Source organism: Zootoca vivipara, chromosome 2 (assembly GCF_965207765.1).
Source record: "Zootoca vivipara chromosome 2, rZooViv2.hap1.1, whole genome shotgun sequence".
In the NCBI taxonomy this organism is placed as follows: domain Eukaryota; kingdom Metazoa; phylum Chordata; class Lepidosauria; order Squamata; family Lacertidae; genus Zootoca; species Zootoca vivipara.
Window position 1 is genome coordinate 85,669,896 of NC_142584.1, and position 23,247 is coordinate 85,693,142.

Sequence of the window (23,247 nt, forward strand, 5' to 3'; positions counted from 1 at the left end):
CGACCACTGGTCCTTTTAGCTAGGGATCATAGGAGTTGTAGGCCAAAACATCTGGAGGGCTGCAGTTTGGGGATGCCTGGTGAAGACCCACCACTGAGAAGACTTTCTTCATGCTGGCCAGGGATGATGAGAATTGTATATAAGAAGCAGTGTAGATAAATAACTACCCAACTTTTAGAAGACACCTGAAGGCAGCCCTGTAAAGGGGAGGTTTTAATGTTGGATGTTTTATTGTGCTTTTATATCAGTCAAAAGCTGCCCAAAGTGGCTGGGGCAACCCAGTCAGATAGGCAGGGTACAAATAATAAAATTATTATGGTTGTAGTCTGCAACATCTGGAGGGAACCATGTTGTCTTCTTGTGGTTCAGGTGGGTGGACTGGACAGCCCGTCTAATATGTTGGTTGCTTTTTTCCATTTGGGATTTCAAAGCAAGCCCTAAATGAGTGCAAAAGAAGTCTCTACTGAGTTGGCTTGTGTGAGAAGGAGGCTGAACTGAATTAGCCATTCCTCTGTAGAGGGTATTAGCCTCTAGCTAGCTGTAGAAACTTCAACTTCCATAAAACTTAGACTGACAGTTTATTAGTTCCAGCTGAAAGTTTACTTTGTAATTAAGAAAGTGCTTCAGATGCATTTTCTAATTAATTCAAGGGTAATTTATCTGTCACACTTGAAATGCCTGGGACTATTTTTGGACTTCTCATTGGTGAACATAGGAGCAATAAAAAAAGCATGGCTGCCTGCTTATGCTGGGAAGTTTTATTGTCTCTTGAATTCCATGTTTTAATTCTCATAGCCTTTTCAATTATACATGATAACTCAGTTCATTTTTTGTCCTTCAAGCCTATTTTGCCAGCTTCTGTCTTCAGGCCACTGCAGTTTCTTTTAAGATGTACTTCTAAGAGTACCAGAACAAAGTGGTTCTAAGTGTGGCTTGACTGAATTGGACCTACAGTTTATACATATCTTTAGATTAAATTTTAAGAAAGCAGAAGAGATGCACATCTTGTTCTTCATTGCAGCTGGTTCATTTGATGTCACAGTCTTCAAACTGTAACTTGGAGCTGAGCTTTAATATACCTGTTGACTGCTGAAGAAAGAGCTCAGTGAAACAGAAAAGGTTGTGTGTGCTTAATCTACTGGTTAATCTCTCCGTTGCAGCAAAAAGAGTATGTCTGATATGAGGGCTGCAGATGGAACCAAACCACCAAAGCCTGTGAATCGTTTCACCATGCACAGAATCATAGAATCTTAAGGGAGCACGAGGATCATCTTAGTCCAACCCCCTGCAATGCAGCAATCTATTGCCAAACATGGGGTTTGAACCCAGGACCCTGAGATTAAGAGTCTCATGCTCTACCAACTGAGCTATCACAGCAGGCTTTCTTTAAGCATGAGGCATTTGTGCTCAGGGCCTTCTAAAGCAGCATTCCTACCTCCATATGGTGGAAGCCTTGCTGCAGCGGGGTAGCTTGACTCTAGGAGAGATGGCCAAATTTGAGCTCCCCTCCCCACATTTTATCTAGCTGTCTCTTATATGTGTGTTTTCTGCTCATCCAAGGAACTCAAAGTGCTGAATACGGTGATTTAAAAGTGATGGGGAAGGCATTTTCTAGAAATGAGCCCGCAGTATTGACAAATAACCTGGTTGGGCTGGGGATAGTTGCATAGTCTTCCCAGGATCAAAAAGCAAATGATTCAGAAAGGCTTCCACTTTGTAAGAGTCCTGTAAAGATTACAGTCTAGGTTGGTTGACCCAAGCTGAATAAAATCTCAAATAACAGACACCCCTAATCAAAACATTTATATTTGTTTATTTGTCTAGAATGCACTTCTCTTTGTCAATCAACATACTTTCCTCCGCTAGCAAACAATTTCTTGATGATCCAAATCTAGTTTATGCCCCTTCTGTCACCTGATTCTTCCCTGTCCTGTCCCTAATATCCATCTGGCAAACTCTAACCTCTTCTTGCCCACCACAATTTTTTGTTTAGCTATTGTAGAGTTCAGGTCCTCTGGAAAAGGACCAAGTTCCATGTGGGTCCCAGGGTGTCCTCTGAAAGATGCAGAAATATTGTGGAAGAAAATCTGGCTGACGTGAATAGAATGCCATCTGGGAACGCTAGGCATGCTTCCTTGAGCTCTCTGGGAGGAAGGTGGGATATAAATGAAATAAATATGTGTGAAGTAGTGTTAGTGCTAGCTGTAGAAGGCATTCATAACACAATAACACATTCTTCTCCACCACATTTTTTTAAAGATCTCCTCACATCAACTGAAGTGGTGATATGAATGACCCAAAACCCGAAACAAAGACTGACCAAAAAGGCGAGGCAAAGGGTAGCTCCAAAGGAGACCAAAAGACTGATCCCAAGGGTGACCAAAAGGCTGACCAGAAGCCCAGCCCAAGGGTCTCCCCAGTGAAAACTGTAGACTATGCACAAATCAAAGCCACGGCACCAAGAGTTTTGGCAGACATGGTACAAATGCTTATCATAGGGCGGAAAATGGGCTTCCATGTGCCACGAGGGGTCAGGAATATCTTTGAGTTTACATGGGATGAGCTCCTGTTGACACCACCAAGAAAATCATTCGCTGGTTTATATTGCCCTGTGGTCAAGTTCGCTTCCATGGATGACACTGATATTTCCTCCACTCCTACTTCAAGAGCTCAGAAGGCGGGTCCTACACCCTCAAGGTTAAAAGCGAATTATGTGACCCCTTCATCTGAAGACCAACAGATGCTCCTCAAATTCCAAAAACGGTCTGTCCATCTCCTCACTGAACTCCTGAAGATGAAGATGAAACTAATGATTGAAGCAGCTGCTGGTGAGATCATCTAAACTAAGTGTTCCTGCCAGTCTTCAATTTACACAGGGAATTTAGTAATCTCTTTGGAAATCCTGAACTTTATCAGACAAGCAGGCACCATCCTCCAGGATGAAGCGGAGTGTTGTAGAAGGCAGCATGTATCTGTTATGTGCTTACCAGCACATGCTATGGTCCCTGCAGTTGGAAACACCAAAAACCAGGGTTCTTGGTTGTGTGGATTATTGCCTTCTCATTGTGTGAATGTAGGCACATTGCAAATATCTGATTGAACATGTGTGTTGCATGGGCAGACCCTGTCACCCTTTACCATATATTTGAGAGTACAGGGTGAACTCTGTAAGATCTGAGTTGGGCTGAGCTAGCACTCAGAGGCTGAGTTATCATTCATGAATTATATGCAATTTTTTGGCATGGGACTGTAAAGAGGCCAGATTTGTTTGGGCTAGTGCAGGCATCCCCAAACTTCGGCCCTCCAGATGTTTTGGACTACAATTCCCATCATCCCTGACCACTGGTCCTCTTAGCTAGGGATCATGGGAGTTGTAGGCCAAAACATTTGGAGGCCCGCAGTTTGGGGATGCCTGGGCTAGTGCTTTCATTCTTGCTTTGAGGTTCTAGGTTCAATCTCTGGCCTCTCCCACTAATAATACCAAGTCCTTGGTAATAATAACAGAAACCTTGGGAAACTGCTTCCAATTAAAGTAAACAATACCAAGGTGGTAGGACCAATGGTTTCACTCAGCAGTATTTTTTATCTGCAGTTAGTGGGAAATTGCATTCCACTGCCGCTGTGAACACACACTTTTCTTATTTTATGCATGGTAGCTGCTTTTATATCTATATCTATCTAAATGTACACCCCAATTGTTCAAATATTACCTTTAATTTCTAACCATCATGTTTCCTTCCCAGGCCCCGGTGCTGAGGAGATTGCAAGGAGGTTTTTGGAAGGTGGCCAAAATCTGTTCCCGAAATCACGCGAAGATGCAGCTGAATTCACACCCAAAGAACCTAGGAGGAGAGGTTGGGGAAGAAACAGTGTTGTCAGGTGTTTGGACCCTGTGATAGCACCCCTCCTTTAACTGTTTACACTCTAGTCTCCTTTGCAGCTGGAAATGCTTTTGTTCCCAGGAGTTTTGCATGTGCCAAGAAGATGGGCCAACGAGTAGGTATGGTAGCAAGACCACTTGGGCTGAGGCCTCGGTGTATGCATGCACCAGAACGAGATGTGAATGAGGTGGCAGAGTCCAGGCCAGCATATTTTATTCTTATGTTATTTTATTCTTATTTATTAATTTAGATTTACATGCCAAAATGGCTTCTTAAGCAGCCTACAAGAACAAAACCAATTATAAAATATCCAAATGAAATGCATGATAGAACAATTCCACCATCTAACTGGATTGTTAAACCACTCTGAGAATTGTAGCTCTGCGAGGAGAATGAGGATCTCCTAATAACTTTCTGCACCCTTAACAGTTTTATTTTGCAGTGTGTGAAGACGTACTTTTTTTGGTGTGAGTTGAATCTTCCAACATTCAGCTTTACTGAATGCCCCTTTCTCTTTCCATTTTCTGTACACCATACATAATTTCTATCATGTCTCTGATCTGACGTAAAAAGCCCCAAACATTGTAAGCTGTCTTCCTGAAGCAGCTGCTCTATCACCCTGCCCATTTGGGTTAATATTTCAGGTTTTTTTCACAGATGCGCTACCCCTGAGGTATTTTACTTCCTGCTCTCCAGAGTGTTTTCATTTTTAAAACAATCTGAAATGGAAAGGAATTCTTCTTAACTCATCAGTTTGCGTTTTGTTGCCGCAGGACGTGGTATGGCGCCAATACTTCCAGCGATTCCTGTTTCTTCAACCACCCAGCTTATACAGCAAATGTCAATGAACTGTCTTTGCTTTCAGTTGTCTCTGAAAGACACCAAGCAGCAAAAGGGCGCAGGTAGATACAATTTCTAGAAAATGAGAGAATACTAAATGCTCCGTAGGGCAGAGTTGCCACAGGTGCTTGGGAGCCCATGTTGCAATGCTGTTGCTGTGTTAGCCCTTGATACTGGTATCATTTTGCATTTGACTTTACTGCTGGAGGAGCACAGCATCATGACTATAATATGCCAACATAACCATGGTGTAGCAGTCATTAGTGTAACGGGTATTGGGCTGGTACAGCAGGGCTATCCACATGGCTATTTGCCTATAAACAAACAGGTGTGTGTGTGTGTGTGTGTGTGTGTGTGTGTGTGTGTGTGTGATTTACTGGTGAGTGCAAATAATTTAATATTGAATTTTGACTTCCAGTTTTGATAAAGTGATGTCCAGTATAATGTACAAAAGGCTATTTGCAACTTACAAAAACACCATGTGGAAATGTCAAAAGTATCCAGTAGGTTGTATTGAATAAATTTAATATTTAACAGATTTACAGGATGACTTTAGGAGAGCTCCATATATATATATGTTTTCCATGTCTGTCTAAAGGTAAGGAGAAAGAGCCAGCTTACGATGAGAGACTTGATCCGTGCCCTGAAGCTAAGGAGTTGCTCCGAGACATTTGCCGGACTATGTAAGCATCTTCAAATGTTTAGGATACAACACATCTTTATAGGGTAATCTCATGGGTTATTTTAATAGGTCGAAAGCTCAGCGGCAACCCCACACCTGCAGTGGGATGATATCTAGGCAGATGTTTTATATAGAGTCCATCTAGGCCTGTATTTGCTTCTCTGCTTGGCCGTAACTCTCCAGAGTCTCATGAACTGGTCTTTCCTTACGCTGCACCATGAGAGACTTACTTGAAGAGGACAGGGATTGATCAGTGGGTTTTATACATACAAAACTGGGGATTTGCACCGGTAGCCAACAATGTTTTTAGACCCACCACAGCCCAACTGTAGCTCAAACCTAGCGGTACATTTCAGCCATTCCTGACTCTGGAATTAATGGTCTTAGGGCTACCTCATCTTTAGATGGAAATGTGTATTACTCAGGCCCCATCCACACCACTAGTTACCAAGTGCAGTAATGCTTCTGAATACCAGTTGCTGGGCAGCGCAGAAGGGCAGAGTGCATTTGTGCTGGGTTCCTACTTGAGGCTTTCCCACAGCCATCTGGTTGGCTGCTGTGAGAACAGGATCTTGGACTGGATGGGTCCTTGGCCTGATCTAGCAGGTTCTTCTTATGCTCACTTGCATTCCACTTTAACAGTCACAGGCCTCATGCCTTCCCCCAAAGAATATTGGGAAGTGTAGTTTGTTAAGGGTGCTCAGAGTTGTTAGGAGACCCGTTTCCCTCTCAGAGCTACAGTTCCCAGAGTTCACTCAGAAAAGTCTTTGGCTGTTAAACCCTTCTGGGAATTGTAGCTCTGTGAGGGGAACAGGGTCTCCTAACAACCTTCAGCACCCCCCTAACAAACTACATTTCCTAGGATTCTTTGTGGGGAGTCATGAGTGATAAAGTGGTATGATAGTGCTTTAAATGTATGGTGTGGATGTTGCCTTTTCTTGAAAATGTAGCCAGCCAGGCCTGCTGTGTTGGCGCCCCCTCCTGCTCATTCCGTTCAGACTCCCTCTCCCAAGTGGCACTTACATATGTGTGGATTAATTCTAAGTTTCAGCCCCTTTCATTTATTTTGCTCTGTAAAGTTGCTGGCAGCCCGAACATGAGAGCTATTGAAAATAATAATCCTGAAAATGACATCAGTTTGTTATTGTTTTATTATGTATTTTGTGATTTCATTTTGTATTTTTATCCCCACCCCCCTTGCCCTGTGATCTTTGGATGAAAGGTGGAAAACTAACTAACTAACTAACTAACTAACTAACTAACTAACTAACTAACTAACTAACTAACTAAAGAAAATCAACCTACAGTACTGAAGTCCTGACTCTGCTGACACACTGCTGTTGTTTCTGTTCCTTTTAGAGCGCTAGAGAAGAATGCAGCCATAGTAAAAGGCCATACGAGACCCCTAATCTTGAGAAATTACATGACAATCCATAGGTCACCATCTCAGGCCTTGAAAAGGGCTTCAGTGTCCCTAGTAGCTTCCGAGGTCCGGCGTATGAAAGGGAAGAAGTTCTTCTTTTCCTTTCCTGATGGAACATCCCTGATGTAGTATCCTTGGAAATGTATGGGGAACGAGTTTGGGAGATAGGATTGGTTGTTGTTCTTTTCCATCCCTACTGTACAAGGATTAGGCTTCTTCTGAGTGCAGCTACAAAATTCAGTGTGGCTTCTTGATTAGCAGTTTTTTCAGACCTTTAATGGGTCTAGACTGTTCGGTTTATCTATGTAAGCCAAACCTCCTGTGCTGGAGTGGAATGTTTAAAGGTCAGCTGATTGTGTGGCTTGCTGCAAAGAACTGCACCGGGCGTGATGCGCTGGGCTTTACAATGGCCACTGACCAGCTGATCAGTGATGCCTGCAACCCTCACGCTTTGGCACACTACATCTTAAGCTGCTCCACAGTGGAGTAGGTGGACATGGCTTGGCCTCGCAGGACAAATGGGGCTTCCTCCAAAGAATGATGGGGGAAGCCAGTGGGGGCTGCTCCATTAGTGCCCCACCAACCTGAGTCTGCCCTTCTTTGCTTGCCTTGTTACAATCAATGAGTCTGGGGTGGCTCTGCCTGCCATTGTCTCTAGCGACACCTGCTGTTGGTCTCCTTGTCTTCTACCCTACCAGCACCAATAGGCACCAGGCACCACTTTGGGGGAACCCAGAGTAAATTTGGTGGTTGGGGCTGCACAAAGGGGGTGGGAAGGGGGAATTTCATTGCACTTGTGGATGTAAGGATGCAAATGAGTGAACGGAAGAAAACATGCAGCAAAGTGTGTCCGTTCCAGTTCTGAAATTAATTTGAGATTCCTAGTGAAGTTGGCATCTGAGAGCTGTAGAATTTAGGACAGAGCAAACCCACAGAACAAAAAACTATCAGAAATCCCATCATCCCTGTTGTGTGAGGGCTTGCAGAAGACTCGGACTCACTTTCTGTGGGATGTCACTTTGTTGTTGTTTAGTCGTTTAGTCGTGTCCGACTCTTCGTGACCCCATGGACCATAGCACGCCAGGCACTCCTGTCTTGCACTGCCTCCCGCAAATTTGGGGTAGGAAAAGAGGTCAGAGGAGAGAGTCTTAATGAAATCTGCAGCCACACTCCAAGAATCTCCCCCTCCCCAAATGCCAGCCAAATAATGGCTGCACTGTAGCCTTCTAAGATCAGTAGCTAAGGGAGCAATGGCACAAAAAAGCAAGGGGGTGATGTAATTCAAGTACTGCTAGCTTAGCTGGTGCTGCTGAAGCCTCTCTGCTTGCATTGCAAGAGCATAGAGCTAAGCTATTTCAAATCCTTTGCACTCTTGCTTTCTCTTCTCTCCCTCCCTCCCTCCCTCCCCAAACTTCCTTGACAGCCACTTGGCTGCAGTTCATTTGGAGTTGTTTCACAGAAGCACATGCTCCATTTGATCTTTCCACCAAACTGGGAATTAAGAATGAAAGACTCTGACAGTGCAGGCTTTCAGATCAGTTCTGTGGTTCAAATGACTCCATTTGTCAGTCTCCATTTTCTAACACAGTGCGTTAAACACAAAAGCCTCATTTTGAGACCTTTACATACCCCCTTTTTTCTAGCTGATCACTTTGGCTAATAGATTCTTTTCCTTGCTGCGGTGCTTATGAAGATGTTGGGGAAATAACTCCTCTGAGGCAAACTGTTTCGCAGACAGAGGCACCCTATGCTTCATCAGACACTCAGCAGCCTTGAATAAAACTTCACCACTGGCAATCTGGCAAGGATCTGCATATGAAAATGATACAAGAAGGCAAGAAGCTCTAGAATTATGAGGACAATGATTACAGATACAGAGTACGCACTTGCTAATCTCCCTTCATGGGGAAAACTAGTGCATCAGAGAAGGCTATAATTAACTGTGTTAGTTTTGCACTTGCAGGGACTTTAAAGTGCCCCCCTGTGCCCTCACCCCTCCCACTACCAGGCCATGGGCAAGAGTCTGGGGTGAATCAGTTGCAGGGAACAAGGAGCTGGTTAGAGTAGGAAGCCAGTAGTCAGGACTCAAGAGTAAGTCAATACCACAGACCTTATAATTCAGAGATATGCCCAGTGTGTTTTTTCTAGGGGTACTCAAGGGCACACAGTACCACCCCCCCCAACAATGTTAAAAGTGTGGCAGCTACTGTAACAACTTCATGGTGAGTGCCGGCACCTTTTCATTTTTTTATTTTATTTAAAAAGTACTGGATATGACTTTAGTATTAATTTGAGGACTTGCCTTAAGGCAGTTCCTACAGTTGGTTGCTCAAGTTTGTAACATTGGAAACAGCCCTCATCAAAGATCCAGCTCAGTGAACTTGTACTATTACACTACAATCCCACAACGCATAGCTAGACAAATGCCTTTATTTTCTTTTTCTTTTTCTAAAAAGTGTGATATTACTTGACCCATGTCAAAGTTACCCATCAGGAAGTGTTGCCGTCTACCAGTTTCCCATATGCTGCCTAGGAAAAACCATCACCCTTCTGTTTCAGGATGCTCCTAGTCAAACGCTTCTAGGTACAATTACGTCTCAGGGCCATTCGTGGATACGCTATTGCTTTAAGGCCAGGTGAGTGTCACTTATTGATCCTAAAGGTTTGGTCAGGGGGTGTAGCGGGGAAAAGTGCAACAGCTGAGTACCCAGTGGATTCTGGGTCCTGATGTTAGATGGGCCATTGGCCTGATCCAGCAGGACTCTCCTTATTTCCAAATGTCTAAACAAGAAGGGAGCAGCACTTTCAAAACAGTGGTGAAAGCATACTGAGAGATTTCTTTTTTAAAAACAACAACCCCACATTGAATTATACTGACCTTGGCTCAGTTGTTCACAACTGGCACTGGCATTGCTTCTGCTTACCTAGGCAAGTCTTGGGGCTGTGCGGGTGAATGGGTGGGGCTGACACTTCTGATCTGGCACTCCCACTGGTGCACATGCATGCCCCGACCTCACTACTGCTCCACCACATGGGCATCACTGCTTAGGCCAAAAAGGATGGGCATCACCAGAAAGGTCGCAATGTGCATATAATTTACACATGTATAGATGCGTATTTAGAACTCATTACTATAATTTACTATAGTAATCTGGGACGGGGAACCTGTGCATGCACACGAAAGCTCATACCAAAAAAAGAAAAAAAGAAAAAATTTTTTGTTTGTTTCTCCAGACATCGTTGGACTCCAGCGCTAATTGGCTCCAGTCTCCATGGCCAATGATCAGAGATGGTGGACTGGTTGTAGTATAACAACATCTGGAGGCACACATGTTAGCCACAATCCATCTCACCATAGGGGGCAAGGCTGTGACCAGCTCACCTGGGTGCCTGCTCAGACTGCTGTTCAGGGGTTCATTGCTGATGGGTAGTTTCAAGGCCGCTGGTCTCCCTTCTTATAGCTTGCTTTTCTTTAAACTGGACTTGAACCAAAACGGCCCAAACAGAAGACTAATAATAATAATAATAATAATAATAATAATTTATACCCTGGCCATCTGGCTGAGTTTCCCCAGCTACTCTGGGTGGCTTCCAACAGAAAAATAAAATACAGTAATCTATTAAACATTAAAAGCCTCCCTAAACAGGGCTGCCTTCAGATGTCTTCTAAAAATCTGGTAGCTGTTTTTCTCTTTGACATCTGGGTGTTCCACAGGGCCGGTGCCACTACCGAGAAGGCCCTCTGCCTGGTTCCCTGCAACTTGGCTTCTTGCAAAGAGGGAACCGCCAGAAGGCCCTCGCTGCTGGACCTCAGTGTCCAAGCAGAACGATGGGGGTGGAGACACTCCTTCAGGTATACTGGACCGAGGCCATTTAGGGCTTTAAAGGTCAGCACCAACACTTTGAATTGTGCTCGGAAACGTACTGGGAGTAGAGGACTGTCATCCTGTGAAAGCCCTTCAAACAGAGGACTGTCCTCTGTAAAGTAGCACACATTGGTACCGTAATCCTGACCCCAGCCATGCTCATCTAGAGCAAGCTGTTTATATGTCTCATAGGCTCAGACCATTCAACTCTGTTGATTGAGTGGTGGTGGTAGTAACTTCAGGATTATAAAGATATTAATGAGTGCTTATAGAAATGCCTTCACTTCCTGGACTGCTTAGGTATCATGTGAGAGAGGCGCCTGCATTATCTCAATTTTACAGATGAATAAACAAGAAACACAGGGAAAGCTCAAGGTCACATAACTAGCCAGTGACATGGATGGAAAAGCCAAGGGCCATAACCCCAATTAAATCAAATGTGCCTTATCGTTCATGGTAGACTTTTAAAACCAAGTAGTGTAGATCTGTTACTGGTCATTTATTGTCATGATTTGCACCCATCATTCCTTTTATAAGGGAGGATTAATTAATTATCTCGTTTCTCAGTCTTTAAACCGTGTGATATAGGAAGCTGCTAATGGCAGATGTTAAAAGCATAACCCCACTGGGTGTAACTAATGGTTACGCTACATAGCACTGCTCAGGGAGAGAAAGGTCATTGGAGTGATGAGGATTTGGAAAGGGGATTGTAAGGGGGGGGGCGGAACTAACATAGCTCTGCAGCCAGACAGGGGCAGGCCAGAAACAGTTACACGTGATATTTCCTGGGGAGTAAAGAGCAACCAGAACAAAAGCACAGCAGCTATAGAGAGATCTGAGGAAACTGAGAGGCCAGGGTTAAAGAGGCCATGGCTGGAGGCAGCAATGCATTTGAACACCAGTGGCTGAAAACCACAGGAGGGGAGAGTGTTCTTGTGCTTGGGTGCTGCTTGGCCTCTGTGAGAGCAGGGTGCTGGACTAGATGGGCTAACTAGTCTGATCTGGCAGGCTCTTCTGTCCATAGGAAAGTAGGGACCCCTAAAAAGGGGGAGAGTGACTGGTGTGCCTTTGGGAATAAGGAAAGCGATCGTTAGACTGACCACCTGACTTATTATCAGAAGAAGAAATCATGCAATGATGTAAATGCATGCTAGTTAGTCAGTTTTAATCATTTCTGAAAGCCTGCAAGGATTTAGGTTCCACACCAGAGAAAAGTAGTGGCCCAGCTGGCTGGTACTGTAGTTAGAAAAAAGACAAATGTGAGAGTTGGCAGTGATGTGACCTAGAAGTAAAGCAGCAAGCTTTTGTTTGAATCTAAGGCTCTGGCTATGGGAGTAACAAGACCCTTTAGGGTGTTGATGCTGTGAACCCCTCCATTGTAGGCTCAGGCTATATATGTGTGTACATAAAGGTACCACAATCTCTACTGTGCCTCATTCTCAAAGAAACATGAACCCTGGGTAGGTGCCTGGAACCTCTGGAATCTCATACCGCTTGGAAATTGGGGAGGTGTGCAACAGTATTATAACATCTATTGTGGGCTATGAATATCATGGTTCAATCACATCAGTTCAGGATATTAAAAAATTGGGCCACTGAGTTCCTTATTATGCATTTCCCAATATTATTGCAATCGCTACAGTCAGAATCTTTATTATGTATGTATTCCCATCAACTTCTTCCTTAGTATTAAATTGCATAGTTTAACTGTTTTTCCTCTCACCCAGCTGTTCAATAGCGCTGATGATGAATAATGAAGGAGGGAGCATTAGAGACAAGGATGGCTATTTAACCCAGCACTGGAGCTGGTATTCCAAAAACCAGATTCTGCAGTCGTTAGACTATCAGGTATCAAATGGAACTCTCGGACCAAAGAATCCACTAACATCTCACATTTTTCGAATAGCCGTCTCTGTGGTTGGTCTCTCTAGAATTCTACAAAGATCTCTAAAAGTGTGTTCTTCTAGTTGAGAGAAATTATAGGCAGAAATTCCAGTTTATGCTTTGTTTCTGCTGGTTTCCAGAGTCACATTTTACAAATCCCAGAACTGCCAGCAGGCACTGGGCTAGTTGCCACAAACTCACTTGTGTGACGGTTCCCAGAGATGAGATCACAGCTGCTGAACTTCTCCCTTTGTCCTCCCTTTGCTGTGCTGCAGGGGGCTAGTACATGGTTTGGCTTAGCATGTCATCTCAACCCTGGTTTGTGGTCTGTTTTGCTCCAGATAAACCATGAGCTGTAATCAAGATTTGTCTGTGAGTTGTCTGGATGAGAATCCATGAGGTTAGATTTGGATAACACACCAAGCCAGGTCATGGCTTAGCTCATTGGGTGTTGAGTGCACTCACACAACTAAAGTCATCTAGCTTGGACCTCAAATGCCCCATTTGTCCAAGACTTGAGTTTGCTGTGGACATAAAGTACTATAATGAACTCCCCATCAGAATCCAGTAACGTGAAGCCTGCACCCCAAATTTGGGCAACATTTCCATACAATTTCATCACCACTACTGTAGTTGAGGGAACTTTTAGATGTGGGAAAGAAGGCTTTTGCACTTTGCATTGCACCCAACTAAATTATACTCAGGTAAGACTCATTGAAATTAAGTCTGTCATGTCCACTAATGGGACTGCTCTGAGTAGGACTGACCTTGGATACAACCCTGTAAGCATGATGACAGTGGCAAATGCCAATTGTGTGAAGCAGCCCCTAAGACTTTCGTTTTCTTCTTTTACTCCTTAGATAAATGAACAGCTAAAACTCAAGGTTGTTAATCAAAGTTCAATGACAATTACTTTCACCGACCAAAATGAAAGCATCACCTTGTCTTTGGTAAGAGATGGATGCACACATAGATCCAAAACTGATAGGCAGGTAAGAAGTCACAGCATGGAAATAACATTATGGAAGTAACAATAGGATATCCAGTAACTGCGTGTCCATTGACTTTTTCATAACCCTGAGGGAAATTTCTAGAAGTAACATTTGAAAACTTGTCCTAGGTCTAATTTTCCCCAGTACATCAATCCTTCTGTTATCTCTCTTTTTGGGATACAAAAGTCTTACTGCCATACTCTGTAGATTGTGATAGAATCTATCTATCTATCCCGCCAGACAGCCGTGCTAGGAAACGGGGCGGGCACCGGAGGGATCTTCGCACCACGGCGCCAGAGCGCCAGATATGCTTAAGACGGCCCTGTTCCCAAGGCAGTTAACATACAAATCACATATACATAATAAATTCTCATAAAGCATTAAAATGGAACAATCATTTAAGATAGCATACAACAAACTGTATAGGTGCCACTACAACCCACAGGATGAAGGAGAATCATTTTAGTGTCCAGTTTAGTCAATCAGTTTCCATTCCGGATAAGAAACAGCAGCGTTATCACATTTGCGGTGATATTTTTGTGTGACGCTATCGCACATTGTACTGCTAGCAATGTCTCATCACAAGGGATGCCTCATGCTTGTCTCACAGATCTCGGCAGTAACCCCCTCTATCATTTTGGTTGCCCCTTTTTGAGGCCTTTTTAGCTCTACATCAACCTTTCTGAGGTGAGGTGACCAGACTGTGCATACTCTTCCACCAATGTGATTCCTAAGAGCACATTTGGCTTCGTGCGTTGTTTGGTCCTAAGTTTTCCAGCACGTTACCTTAAGCCTCACACATTAGAGTGCTGTGCCCTTTAGCTAACACATCCCTGTAGCCAGATTTTATGCTTATCAGCAAAAGCTAACTCTTCTATGAAGGCGAGTAAGCAAACCATGCTTTCCTCTTTCTTAATAATAACAATAAAAAGAAGGTATGCCACATTTGACTCTTTTCAAATTGCTTCCCTGGAGTCCCATTGACCTTTGAAGAGTAGCCCTCAGGAACGGCACTGAAACCTGCATTAAAGGCAACCTTCTTTCTTTAAGAGCCTATTTCCTGGTCTTTCTTCTAAATATTTATTTTGTGAATGCACTTTTGTGGAAAGACAGCCTTTGCATTAAAATGCTTTATTACCCCACAGGCTGCCTTCATAGGCTGGCTGAATGACATATTTCTCAGCTACTTGGTGTTAATTGGGCCATTCTTTAGATTAAGAATTCATTGTTGTCCCAGCTGGCATTCCCCCCTACTGCTTCCACTTCTTAAATACAGTGTGTGTGTGTGTGTGTGTGTGTGTGTGTGTGTGTGTGTGTGCGTGTGCGCGCAACATATAGATATAGATATGTATGTATATTTTATATTCCCTTTTCTTGTTGAGAGCAAAACTGTTGATGTATGTGTTAGGAAAACAAAAAATATTTTCAAATCCATATTTGTAAAATTTGCTAGAGTTTGTAACTGCCTTGTGCATTCCATAGCTGCCAAGTTTTCCCTTTTCTCGCGAGGAAGCCTATTCAGCATAAGGGAAAATCCCTTAAAAAAAGGGATAACTTGGCAGCTATGGTGCATTCAGAGGAAGGTTAAGTGCTGAACTGTACATGCTGGTATTGTGGATTTTAGCAGAGGATGTTCCCTTATTTCCAAATAGCTCAAAATGCAGCAAGGGCCACTTCTCCCATGGATAAATTTCCATCTGCTCAAATATAATAATAATAATTCCTTTTCTCTTTACTTACCACAGTCGACTGGGAAAAGCATAGAAAGTGCTGACCAGGAAGGACAATGGGTCAGAGCCTTAACAGAGATTAAAAAGAGGTTTGAGAAGATAGTGAGACAATTTATAAATGGTATTTTGATCATCTCAGGTACAGTAATTCTTATTGGTCATGTGGTATTCGTATTGCATGTCATTTAATTTGCATCCTGAGGTCTCTCTATCTCTCTTACAGACCTAAACCCACCCACACCCACCATGATGATACAAATTAAAACTCAAATGGATAATTGTACAAGCTTGACACACCCACCCACACTCACACTGTGTCTCCCATTGCTCTCTCTTAATCAAAAAGATAGCTCAAGCTAGCAACCACATTATTCTTCTGACTAGTACAAATACTGTAACGTGCTTTGCACTGTTTGGAGATGGGGTCTTCAAAGAAATAGCTCTGAGCATGCTCAGAAGGCAAGGAGGGCTGCTCTTCAATCAGCCCTCTGTTGCCCTATACAGGTGCTGGAATTGCCCTCATAACAAGAGGGAGGGGTAACCTTCACAACTGGGACTGAAAAGCTGGCAGTCTTGATACTCAAATTTCATGTACTTTCTCTGCCCAGAAATAGATGGGAGGCACCTCTCTGCCATAGCTATGCTTTTGGATTAGTGTTGGCTGAGTGGTGCAGAGATCTGATTGGACAGAGAACAGTGGATTGACAGAAATGTTTGCAGAGCTCCTTTGAGTTCAAATAAAAGCATAAAATGTATGTGGGACAGGGAAGAGTGTGGTTTTGAGATATTGAGGGTATTATTATTATTATTATTATTATTATTATTATTATTATTAAAGTGCGACATTCTCATTGGGAGAGCTGTGCCCCAGTAGCTCTAATGGGTCTGCCTTCTCTGTGTCAAAAATAACTGACAATTCTCTTCTGGTTCCTATGGCAGGGATATGTTGTGTAGACTATCCAATTGACTTTGCCCCTTCAAAGAAAGTGAAGTTTTTGACAAAGGACACAGTACTTCAGTCCTGGGATCGTGTTCATACCAGACCTTTGACCGCTAAACGGAAATCAATTATCAAGCCACATCCTACACGGAATCTTGCCTTTGATACGCCTTTCAGGGCGAAATATAGGCCTCCTTCAAGGTCAGTGGGGTTATCTTTTGTGGGGACAGTGTCTTAGTTTCTATATAAAAGCAGGACTAATCATGTGGGTTAGCCGGCTGCAGAAAGGATCCTTGTAAGCCGGCATTTCAGTCATAAGTAATCAGGATAGAGGGGCAAGGTGTGGTGTGGGTGCAGCAGTAGAGCCATTCTGATGCTCCCTCCACTGCACCCTTACCGTGCCAATCTGCCTCTCAGCTGGCAGCACAGACCTCTACATGGGGAAACTGGATGGACAACACTGCCCTGCAGGCTGCTTCTGATTTTTAGGCCATGGCACATTGCATCGGATGCATGAAGTGGATACAGAAGGTGCAGGATGCAGAGATGCTTGGTCTCAGGTGCACTAAAGTAGGCCCAAATTGGCAAGCATCCTGCAGTAGGGGGAAAAAAAGCTGCCATAATGGGTGCATTTGCATGAACATGGATGCTAAATCAGTCTTTGCCAACCTGGTGCCCTCCCAGTACTGGATTTACATATAAGCTAAATTTAAAGAAAATTTAAAGGGAAAAAAACTGGATGTACATTACCAAAATCTATATATATATATAAATGTAGAAGGTGCATGTTTGTTATTCCACACATTTCTCCACAACCACTTGCCCAATTGCTGTCAAATTTGGCTACAACATCAGAGTCACATGTGGGAGTGTAACCATCCACCTAAATTGGCCAGATGATACACCTAGCATAGGTAAAAACCTGGATTTATGTAAAAAAAATGCGCCCTCCAGTGGACATCCAACAAACAAAGGGCAAACATACTCCCACAATCCCTCACGCCCCGGAGACCACGGCTCCAACAGGGTTTACATACTAGCTCTACTTTACAGCCTACAGACTAGGCCTCTGCTCTGCTTTACAGACTAGGCCTCGGCTCCACTTTACATCCTACAGAGTAGGCCTCTGCTCCACTTTACAGACTATCCCAAGTGGAACTGTGGGTGGGGGAGGGGGGAGGGGGGCCCAAATAGGTCATGGGCTGACCCAGGGTGGGGGAGTCACAGGGATGACCCAGGTGGGGGGAGGGGGGAGGGGATACCTCATGGGTCACTACAGGATGGGAATAATCACAGGGATGTGACATAATGGGGTGGGGTGGAAAAAACACATAGCCCAGGGGGGGGAAGGACACATCCTCCCCCTTTCCTGGGAAACAAGGACCCTGAGTCAGACACAGCAACGCGTGCCCGGGCCAGCTAGTATAAGATTAAAAAAACAAATAAAATAAAACCTACATACAGCAACAGTGTTTTGTGTTGTGTGGGCTCCTACTTGTTATGTGGCTTTAGATACCTATTAGGTCCATAAATTACCATATAGCATATATTCAACACAAAAAACAGCGACAATTTGCTGTTGACAAAGGACAGCTGGACATATAAAGGGCCCCATTACCTCCAGTAGCTTAGGGCCTCATCAAACCTAAATCCGGCCCTGTGCCCGCCTGATGGTTTTGGACTCCCACTCCTACCTGGCTGGGGTTGAACGGAGCCTGTGGCATTGTGACAACCTCCCTCGATAAAGATGGGAGTGCAGTAACGTGACCAGATTTGGGAGCTTTGAAATTTAGACGCTCCCCGTCATCAGGAAAATTTAAGAGGTCTGGTGTTATCTGTATGTGGTAGTGTTTCCTAATATCCAGCAGCAAGGATTTTTAATGTGAAGAGAAAACCTGTGGCCAGTTATCCCTCAACCAGAGGATCAAAGTAACGAGGAGGCACTTTGTAAACAGAACTGGAATTTCATTTAAACACTCGATGAGGGTTATAGAATAATGGTTACTTTGATAAGGCACAACCCTTTGTTCTAGTCAAAAGCTCTTTACAGAGATAGTTAAGAACTTTACGTAAAACTCTCACTTTAACTTGTTTCTGAATAAATTGATTCCTCCTAGGATGGCTATTTTGTTCTACTAGGCCAATAAAACACACCCAGGCCCTTTTGGGAAATTTTTTACCTTCCCCTCAGGATTGCCCTGCCTAGCTCACCCCTTTCCAGGCTCTAATTTAATTCCAGTCTGATTCCCATCTGACAGTTTATTATCATTGTTGCATATCTGTTAAGTTCTCCCTTTTTTTTAAAGGGAAATTCCCTTATGCTGAATAGGCTTCCTCCTGAGAAAAGGGAAAACTTGACAGCCATGCATCGTTGTTCTTACTACTACAATTTATTCCTGCCCATCACCCTAAGGTCCCAGAGCAGTTTACAACAATAAAAATACAACATTGATACTAAAACACAATATCACATACTTTTAATATCTATTAAAATCATTTATCTCTATCTCAGCCCTAACTCAGCCCTTCCCATGCTCTAAACTAATCCTGGCCTGATTCCTATTTTATAGTCCATCCCAATCTGACAGTTTAACTGTCAGGTTCAAATTTTGAACTCTCCACTCCCTCTTCATTGATTGGCTTCTGAAGTCTTCAGGAGGCTGACCAAAGCTCTGTCCATCACAGAGCCTTAGTGCAAAACATCAGAAGGTCACTAAATTGACAAGTGCTATGCTAAATGTTCCCTGGAGCACTAAAACAGCGAAAGACGTAAACAGGAGGGAAACTATAGGGAGAATTACCCCTCATACAGACTTCTGCTTGTGCTTTCTCAGCATGGGTTCATCTTGTTGTGTCATGCCATTTTCCCCAGCAAAACCTTCTCTTTACTGCTGACAAACATCAAGCTGCAGAAAACTCAGTCCCTGTTTTACCAACTCTGGACAAATCTGTCCATTTTGGTTTCTCTCAGTTTCTCCTTTTTCCAGTCTTTAGTTCACCACACCTGTACCCCAGCTTGTGATTTATTTATTTATTATTTTTTAAAAGCCCTCACAAAATTCACCAGCATTTTAGTGTGCATTTATCCTAATGGGCTTGCATGCTGTTTTCCCTGATATAATGTAGTTTTGCGTGTTCACAATTTTGTTCATGCTTTCCCCTAATAAACATTGGGGGGGGGGCCTGGAGAACTACACCGCAAATTTCCGAAAACTGCAGATTCCAAAAGATTGCTGCCTTTTGGTTCACATATTGTTTTGGGAAGTTCAAAACCAAACACAGCTTCTCCCTTGCCCCTTCTTAGCCAGCCCAAAAATTGAAGAGGCATTCACTGGGAGAAGGGCTATGGAAAGAGATATTGTTGGCAAGGCACTTTGGAAGATGACTGACTTGATTGGAGCTGTGGCCCACCACTCATTCCTTCATCACCTTAACTAGTTGCTGACCAGGTCTTCAACTATGTTGCCTGCTTTCTATCATGTTTGGCATTTTGCCCTTGATGGACCATAACAGGACTGTACTTGAGAAGGACATGTCTCTATGGTAAAGCATCTGCCTTGTGTGCAAAGGGCTGCAAGTTCAGTTCTCAGCATCTGCAGGTAGGGTTGGGAGAAAGCCCTCTATGAAATCCCAGAGAGCTGCTGCCAGTCAGTGTAAACACCACTGAGCTCGGTGGACCGTTGGCCTGACTCAGTACAAGACAGTATCCCGAGGACCACCTGTTTCCATATTGTCACAGGCGATGCGTTGCGACTACTCTAGAGTTGGTACACATATGTACCAACTTCTTTGTCCTTTCAGTGCCAGGCAGGAATATCTTTTTATTTCCCCACGTTTTGAAGATGCAGTTTAAATGCTGCTGGCTGTTTTTTGCTACTTCTTTTAATTCTGTGTCTTTTAGATTATTATTATTATTATTATTATTATTATTATTATTATTATTATTAATGTTTTAATGGTTTTGTGCTTTTAGTATGCCACCCTCATGAATACGATTGAAGGGCAGTATGAAAATGCTTAAAATAACCAACCAACCTCTGACTAGCATTCAAGTCGCAACTTTACTTTGCTTTCTCTGCCCCCCACTCCCACAACTACCTCTCTTTCTCTCACAACCGCATTGTATGCTTGTCACAGGGGCAAAGCAGAGGTGCCTGCACCTAAGGAGGCAGTTCGTCCACCAGAACCTTGGGCAATTTCTCTTGCTGACTGTCCGGTCGTGCTACACAAAATTATGTCCAAAGACAGAGATGATTTATGCTGCAGGTGTGTGGTGAAGATCCCGCTGATTACAGACTTGGAATTTGAAAAGTTTATTACTGCCCCAAGAGACCCTGATCAGGTCATTGTGATCTGTGTGCTGTCGCCTCAAAATCATTCTTACTCCCCTTACTTTGAGTGGTCCGTTGAAAATCTGTACATACAAATGCAACATGGCCGTCCCTCACCTTGTATTCAGGTAAGCTAGCCGCTAAACGTGTGTGCGCTCCACACACACACACAAGAGTTGTGTTGGTTGTGCATCTGTGTTTGTATTTTGTGAGCGTAGGATTTGATATCTGACACAGAAGTCTTCTTCCTGTTCATTTTAATTAAGTTTAAAAGCATGTTTCTGGAGTGTATGGAAGCTGAGAATAAGATAAACTCTGAAACGTGAGGGTGGAAGCCGAAAGGAGACGTTCCAATGGTTGGGTGACTCCTTCTGTTCTCTGCACCCGAAGCTCTTGGTCACTCCTCTCAAAATAGATAAAGCTGCAATGCTATGCCCACTTTCTAAGCCCCAATAGGCACAATGGAACTGCAAAACATCCATAGAATTACACTGTAGATTAAAGTCATACAAATAAACAGCTTCTGCTTATTTCCATATTTGATTCACAACACCCAATCAGTCTTTCCTTGTCACAAGAATAGGACTACTTTGGTAAATAAACTGGATTTTGGTGAAGCATATACACACCTTAGATATGAGGCCCTGTTTACTTGGCTTCTTTTCACTAAAGGTATTAGACAGGCTCCCTGTCATTTAGGCAGCCCATGTGCACACAGACACATATTGCCTGATGAGAACATGCCTTGCTAGAACAGACCGCCAAGGCCCATCTGGTCTACTATTCTGCTTCCCACAGCAGCCATCTTGCGACCCACAGGCAGGGCAAGAAGGCGAAAAACAGATCCCCCGCCATTTGTCCTCAGAATTTGGTATTTGGTGGCATATATTTCCTCTGAACATAGAATAGCAACGTAGCAATGTGACTGTTATGTATTTGTCCTCTGTGAATTTCTCTTATCCCTCAAGAAAAATGGGCACAGAGGTGAGAGGCCTTTATATTTTGTTACAGGCACAGGAACTCCAGCCACAACATTTCCCCTCCCCACAATGATCCCTCCAGGCTGTGATATCATTTTTCAACACATTTATTTTCAGGGCCTGTGCCAGTATCTGTCACCCATGGGCAGTTGCCAGGACCACAGCATCTCAGCAGGGCTCATTGCTGATGTCTGCCCTGAACTCGCCTTAAAATGTTTGTTTGACCAGTACACAATGGTTGGATCTTGCTGCCATTTTAATTCCCCACAATGTGCCACAGTAACACTACATCAGAGCATTGTGAGAAATCAAAATGGAGGCTAGATTCAGAAGCCTGGTACTCCTTGGAGCACTGTTGCTGTTGGACTTTGCCTCAGTTTAAGCCTACCAGGGCACGGCAACAGTTGAGGTGTCCGCAGTAGATATCAGTCTCAAACTGGCTTTGGTGACTTTGGAATGAAGGGAACAATGTATGGCAAATCAGTCCTTGGGGAAGAAAGACCTGGGTCGAGTGGGCTCTACGGTGAAGCTTACAATCTCAGCCTTTCTTCTCAAAGTCTCTTAGCAGTTTATATGGCCAATAGCTGGAATAAGCCTCTGCTACAGGCTCTCCCTGCTTTCAGTCAGGTTTTCAAACAGTGGGTGGGAGAAGAGAACGAAAAACACCCTGCTCATATGGGTGGAAAACAGAGAGGTCTGCTAGAGCCCTCACTGTCTCCACTTCATCTGCCTGCCTGCTGGAGTTGGCAATATTTAGTTCCTGTGCTAGACTGTTTCTGTCCCCTAGCTTCAGAAACGTTACACATTGGTTAGAACAGAAACCCCAAGGACCTTTCCAGTACACTGAGAGTATCACTTGTTCCATTCCCAGTGCAAGCATGATCCCTTCCGTTTCCTGAGATACGATCTTGAAAGCCCTCTAAACAAAAATCCTCCTCTGCTGGTGCAGAAGCATGCTGTTGTTCCTGGAATGGTGGTAGTAAGTATCTGGTCTTTTTCTTCTTGCAAAAATTCACACACACACACACACACACACACACACACACACACACACACACACCTAATGAATGAGACCCCACAACCTTTTGAGGAGTTCACTAATGCTTTTGCTATTATAAATTTGTTAGTCTTTAAGGTGCCACTTGACCAGGGCGGATTTTGGTAATATGGTGCCCTGAACAAGGACAAAATTAGGTGGGCCCCCAAATATTTCTTTTCACAATAATTCCTTTTGGTACAGTTGATCTTTTCAGCAGGTACCCATATAAATATTGCTGCTGCTGCTGCTGCTGCTGCTGCTGCTGCTGCTGCTGCTGCTGCTGCTTATGTGGCTCCTTAGCTCAGCGCCCTGTGCAGGGGAACTGCCCTATTTCCAGTGCTGACGAGACAGAACTCCCTACTGTAGTATGTTTAGGGTTGTAATCCTAGTTACATAACGATTATGCACTGTATCCACAATCCCTATACAGGTAAATACACTGTAAAATACCTGTCTCCTCTCTTTGGTTTCTTTTCTAACAGAAGATTTAAAAGCACTCTTTCCACTTGTTATATTTAGACAGATATTAAAGCAGATCATGACGCTGAGTTCACAGGTCAGATGATGAGATTAAATCAATCTCATCATCTGACCTGTGAACTCAGCGTCATGATCTGCTTGAATATCTGTCTATATATAACAAGTGAGCAATAGAGCTT

At 43.6% G+C, this 23,247-nt stretch overlaps 1 protein-coding gene and 1 non-coding gene across 2 annotated transcripts in view; one reads left to right on the top strand and one right to left on the bottom strand.

Moving 5' to 3' along the window:
• Positions 1-1,303: 1,303 nt before the first annotated feature.
• TRNAK-CUU (transfer RNA lysine (anticodon CUU)) lies at positions 1,304-1,378 on the bottom strand. The gene has a single exon. It is a non-coding gene; the product is annotated as a tRNA-Lys (tRNA).
• A 909-nt stretch (positions 1,379-2,287) lies between these two features.
• Positions 2,288-23,247, top strand: part of FAM194C (family with sequence similarity 194 member C) — a 49,279-nt gene continuing 28,319 nt past the window's right edge. Inside the window, exons 1-12 of the mRNA XM_035106520.3 lie at positions 2,288-2,828; positions 3,744-3,854; positions 4,655-4,783; positions 5,320-5,404; positions 6,763-6,954; positions 9,310-9,462; positions 12,420-12,540; positions 13,437-13,568; positions 15,314-15,437; positions 16,238-16,439; positions 20,376-20,697; positions 22,421-22,528. Of these exons, the coding sequence (XP_034962411.1) occupies positions 2,288-2,828; positions 3,744-3,854; positions 4,655-4,783; positions 5,320-5,404; positions 6,763-6,954; positions 9,310-9,462; positions 12,420-12,540; positions 13,437-13,568; positions 15,314-15,437; positions 16,238-16,439; positions 20,376-20,697; positions 22,421-22,528 (2,220 nt within the window). The remainder of the gene's footprint in view (positions 2,829-3,743; positions 3,855-4,654; positions 4,784-5,319; positions 5,405-6,762; positions 6,955-9,309; positions 9,463-12,419; positions 12,541-13,436; positions 13,569-15,313; positions 15,438-16,237; positions 16,440-20,375; positions 20,698-22,420; positions 22,529-23,247) is intronic.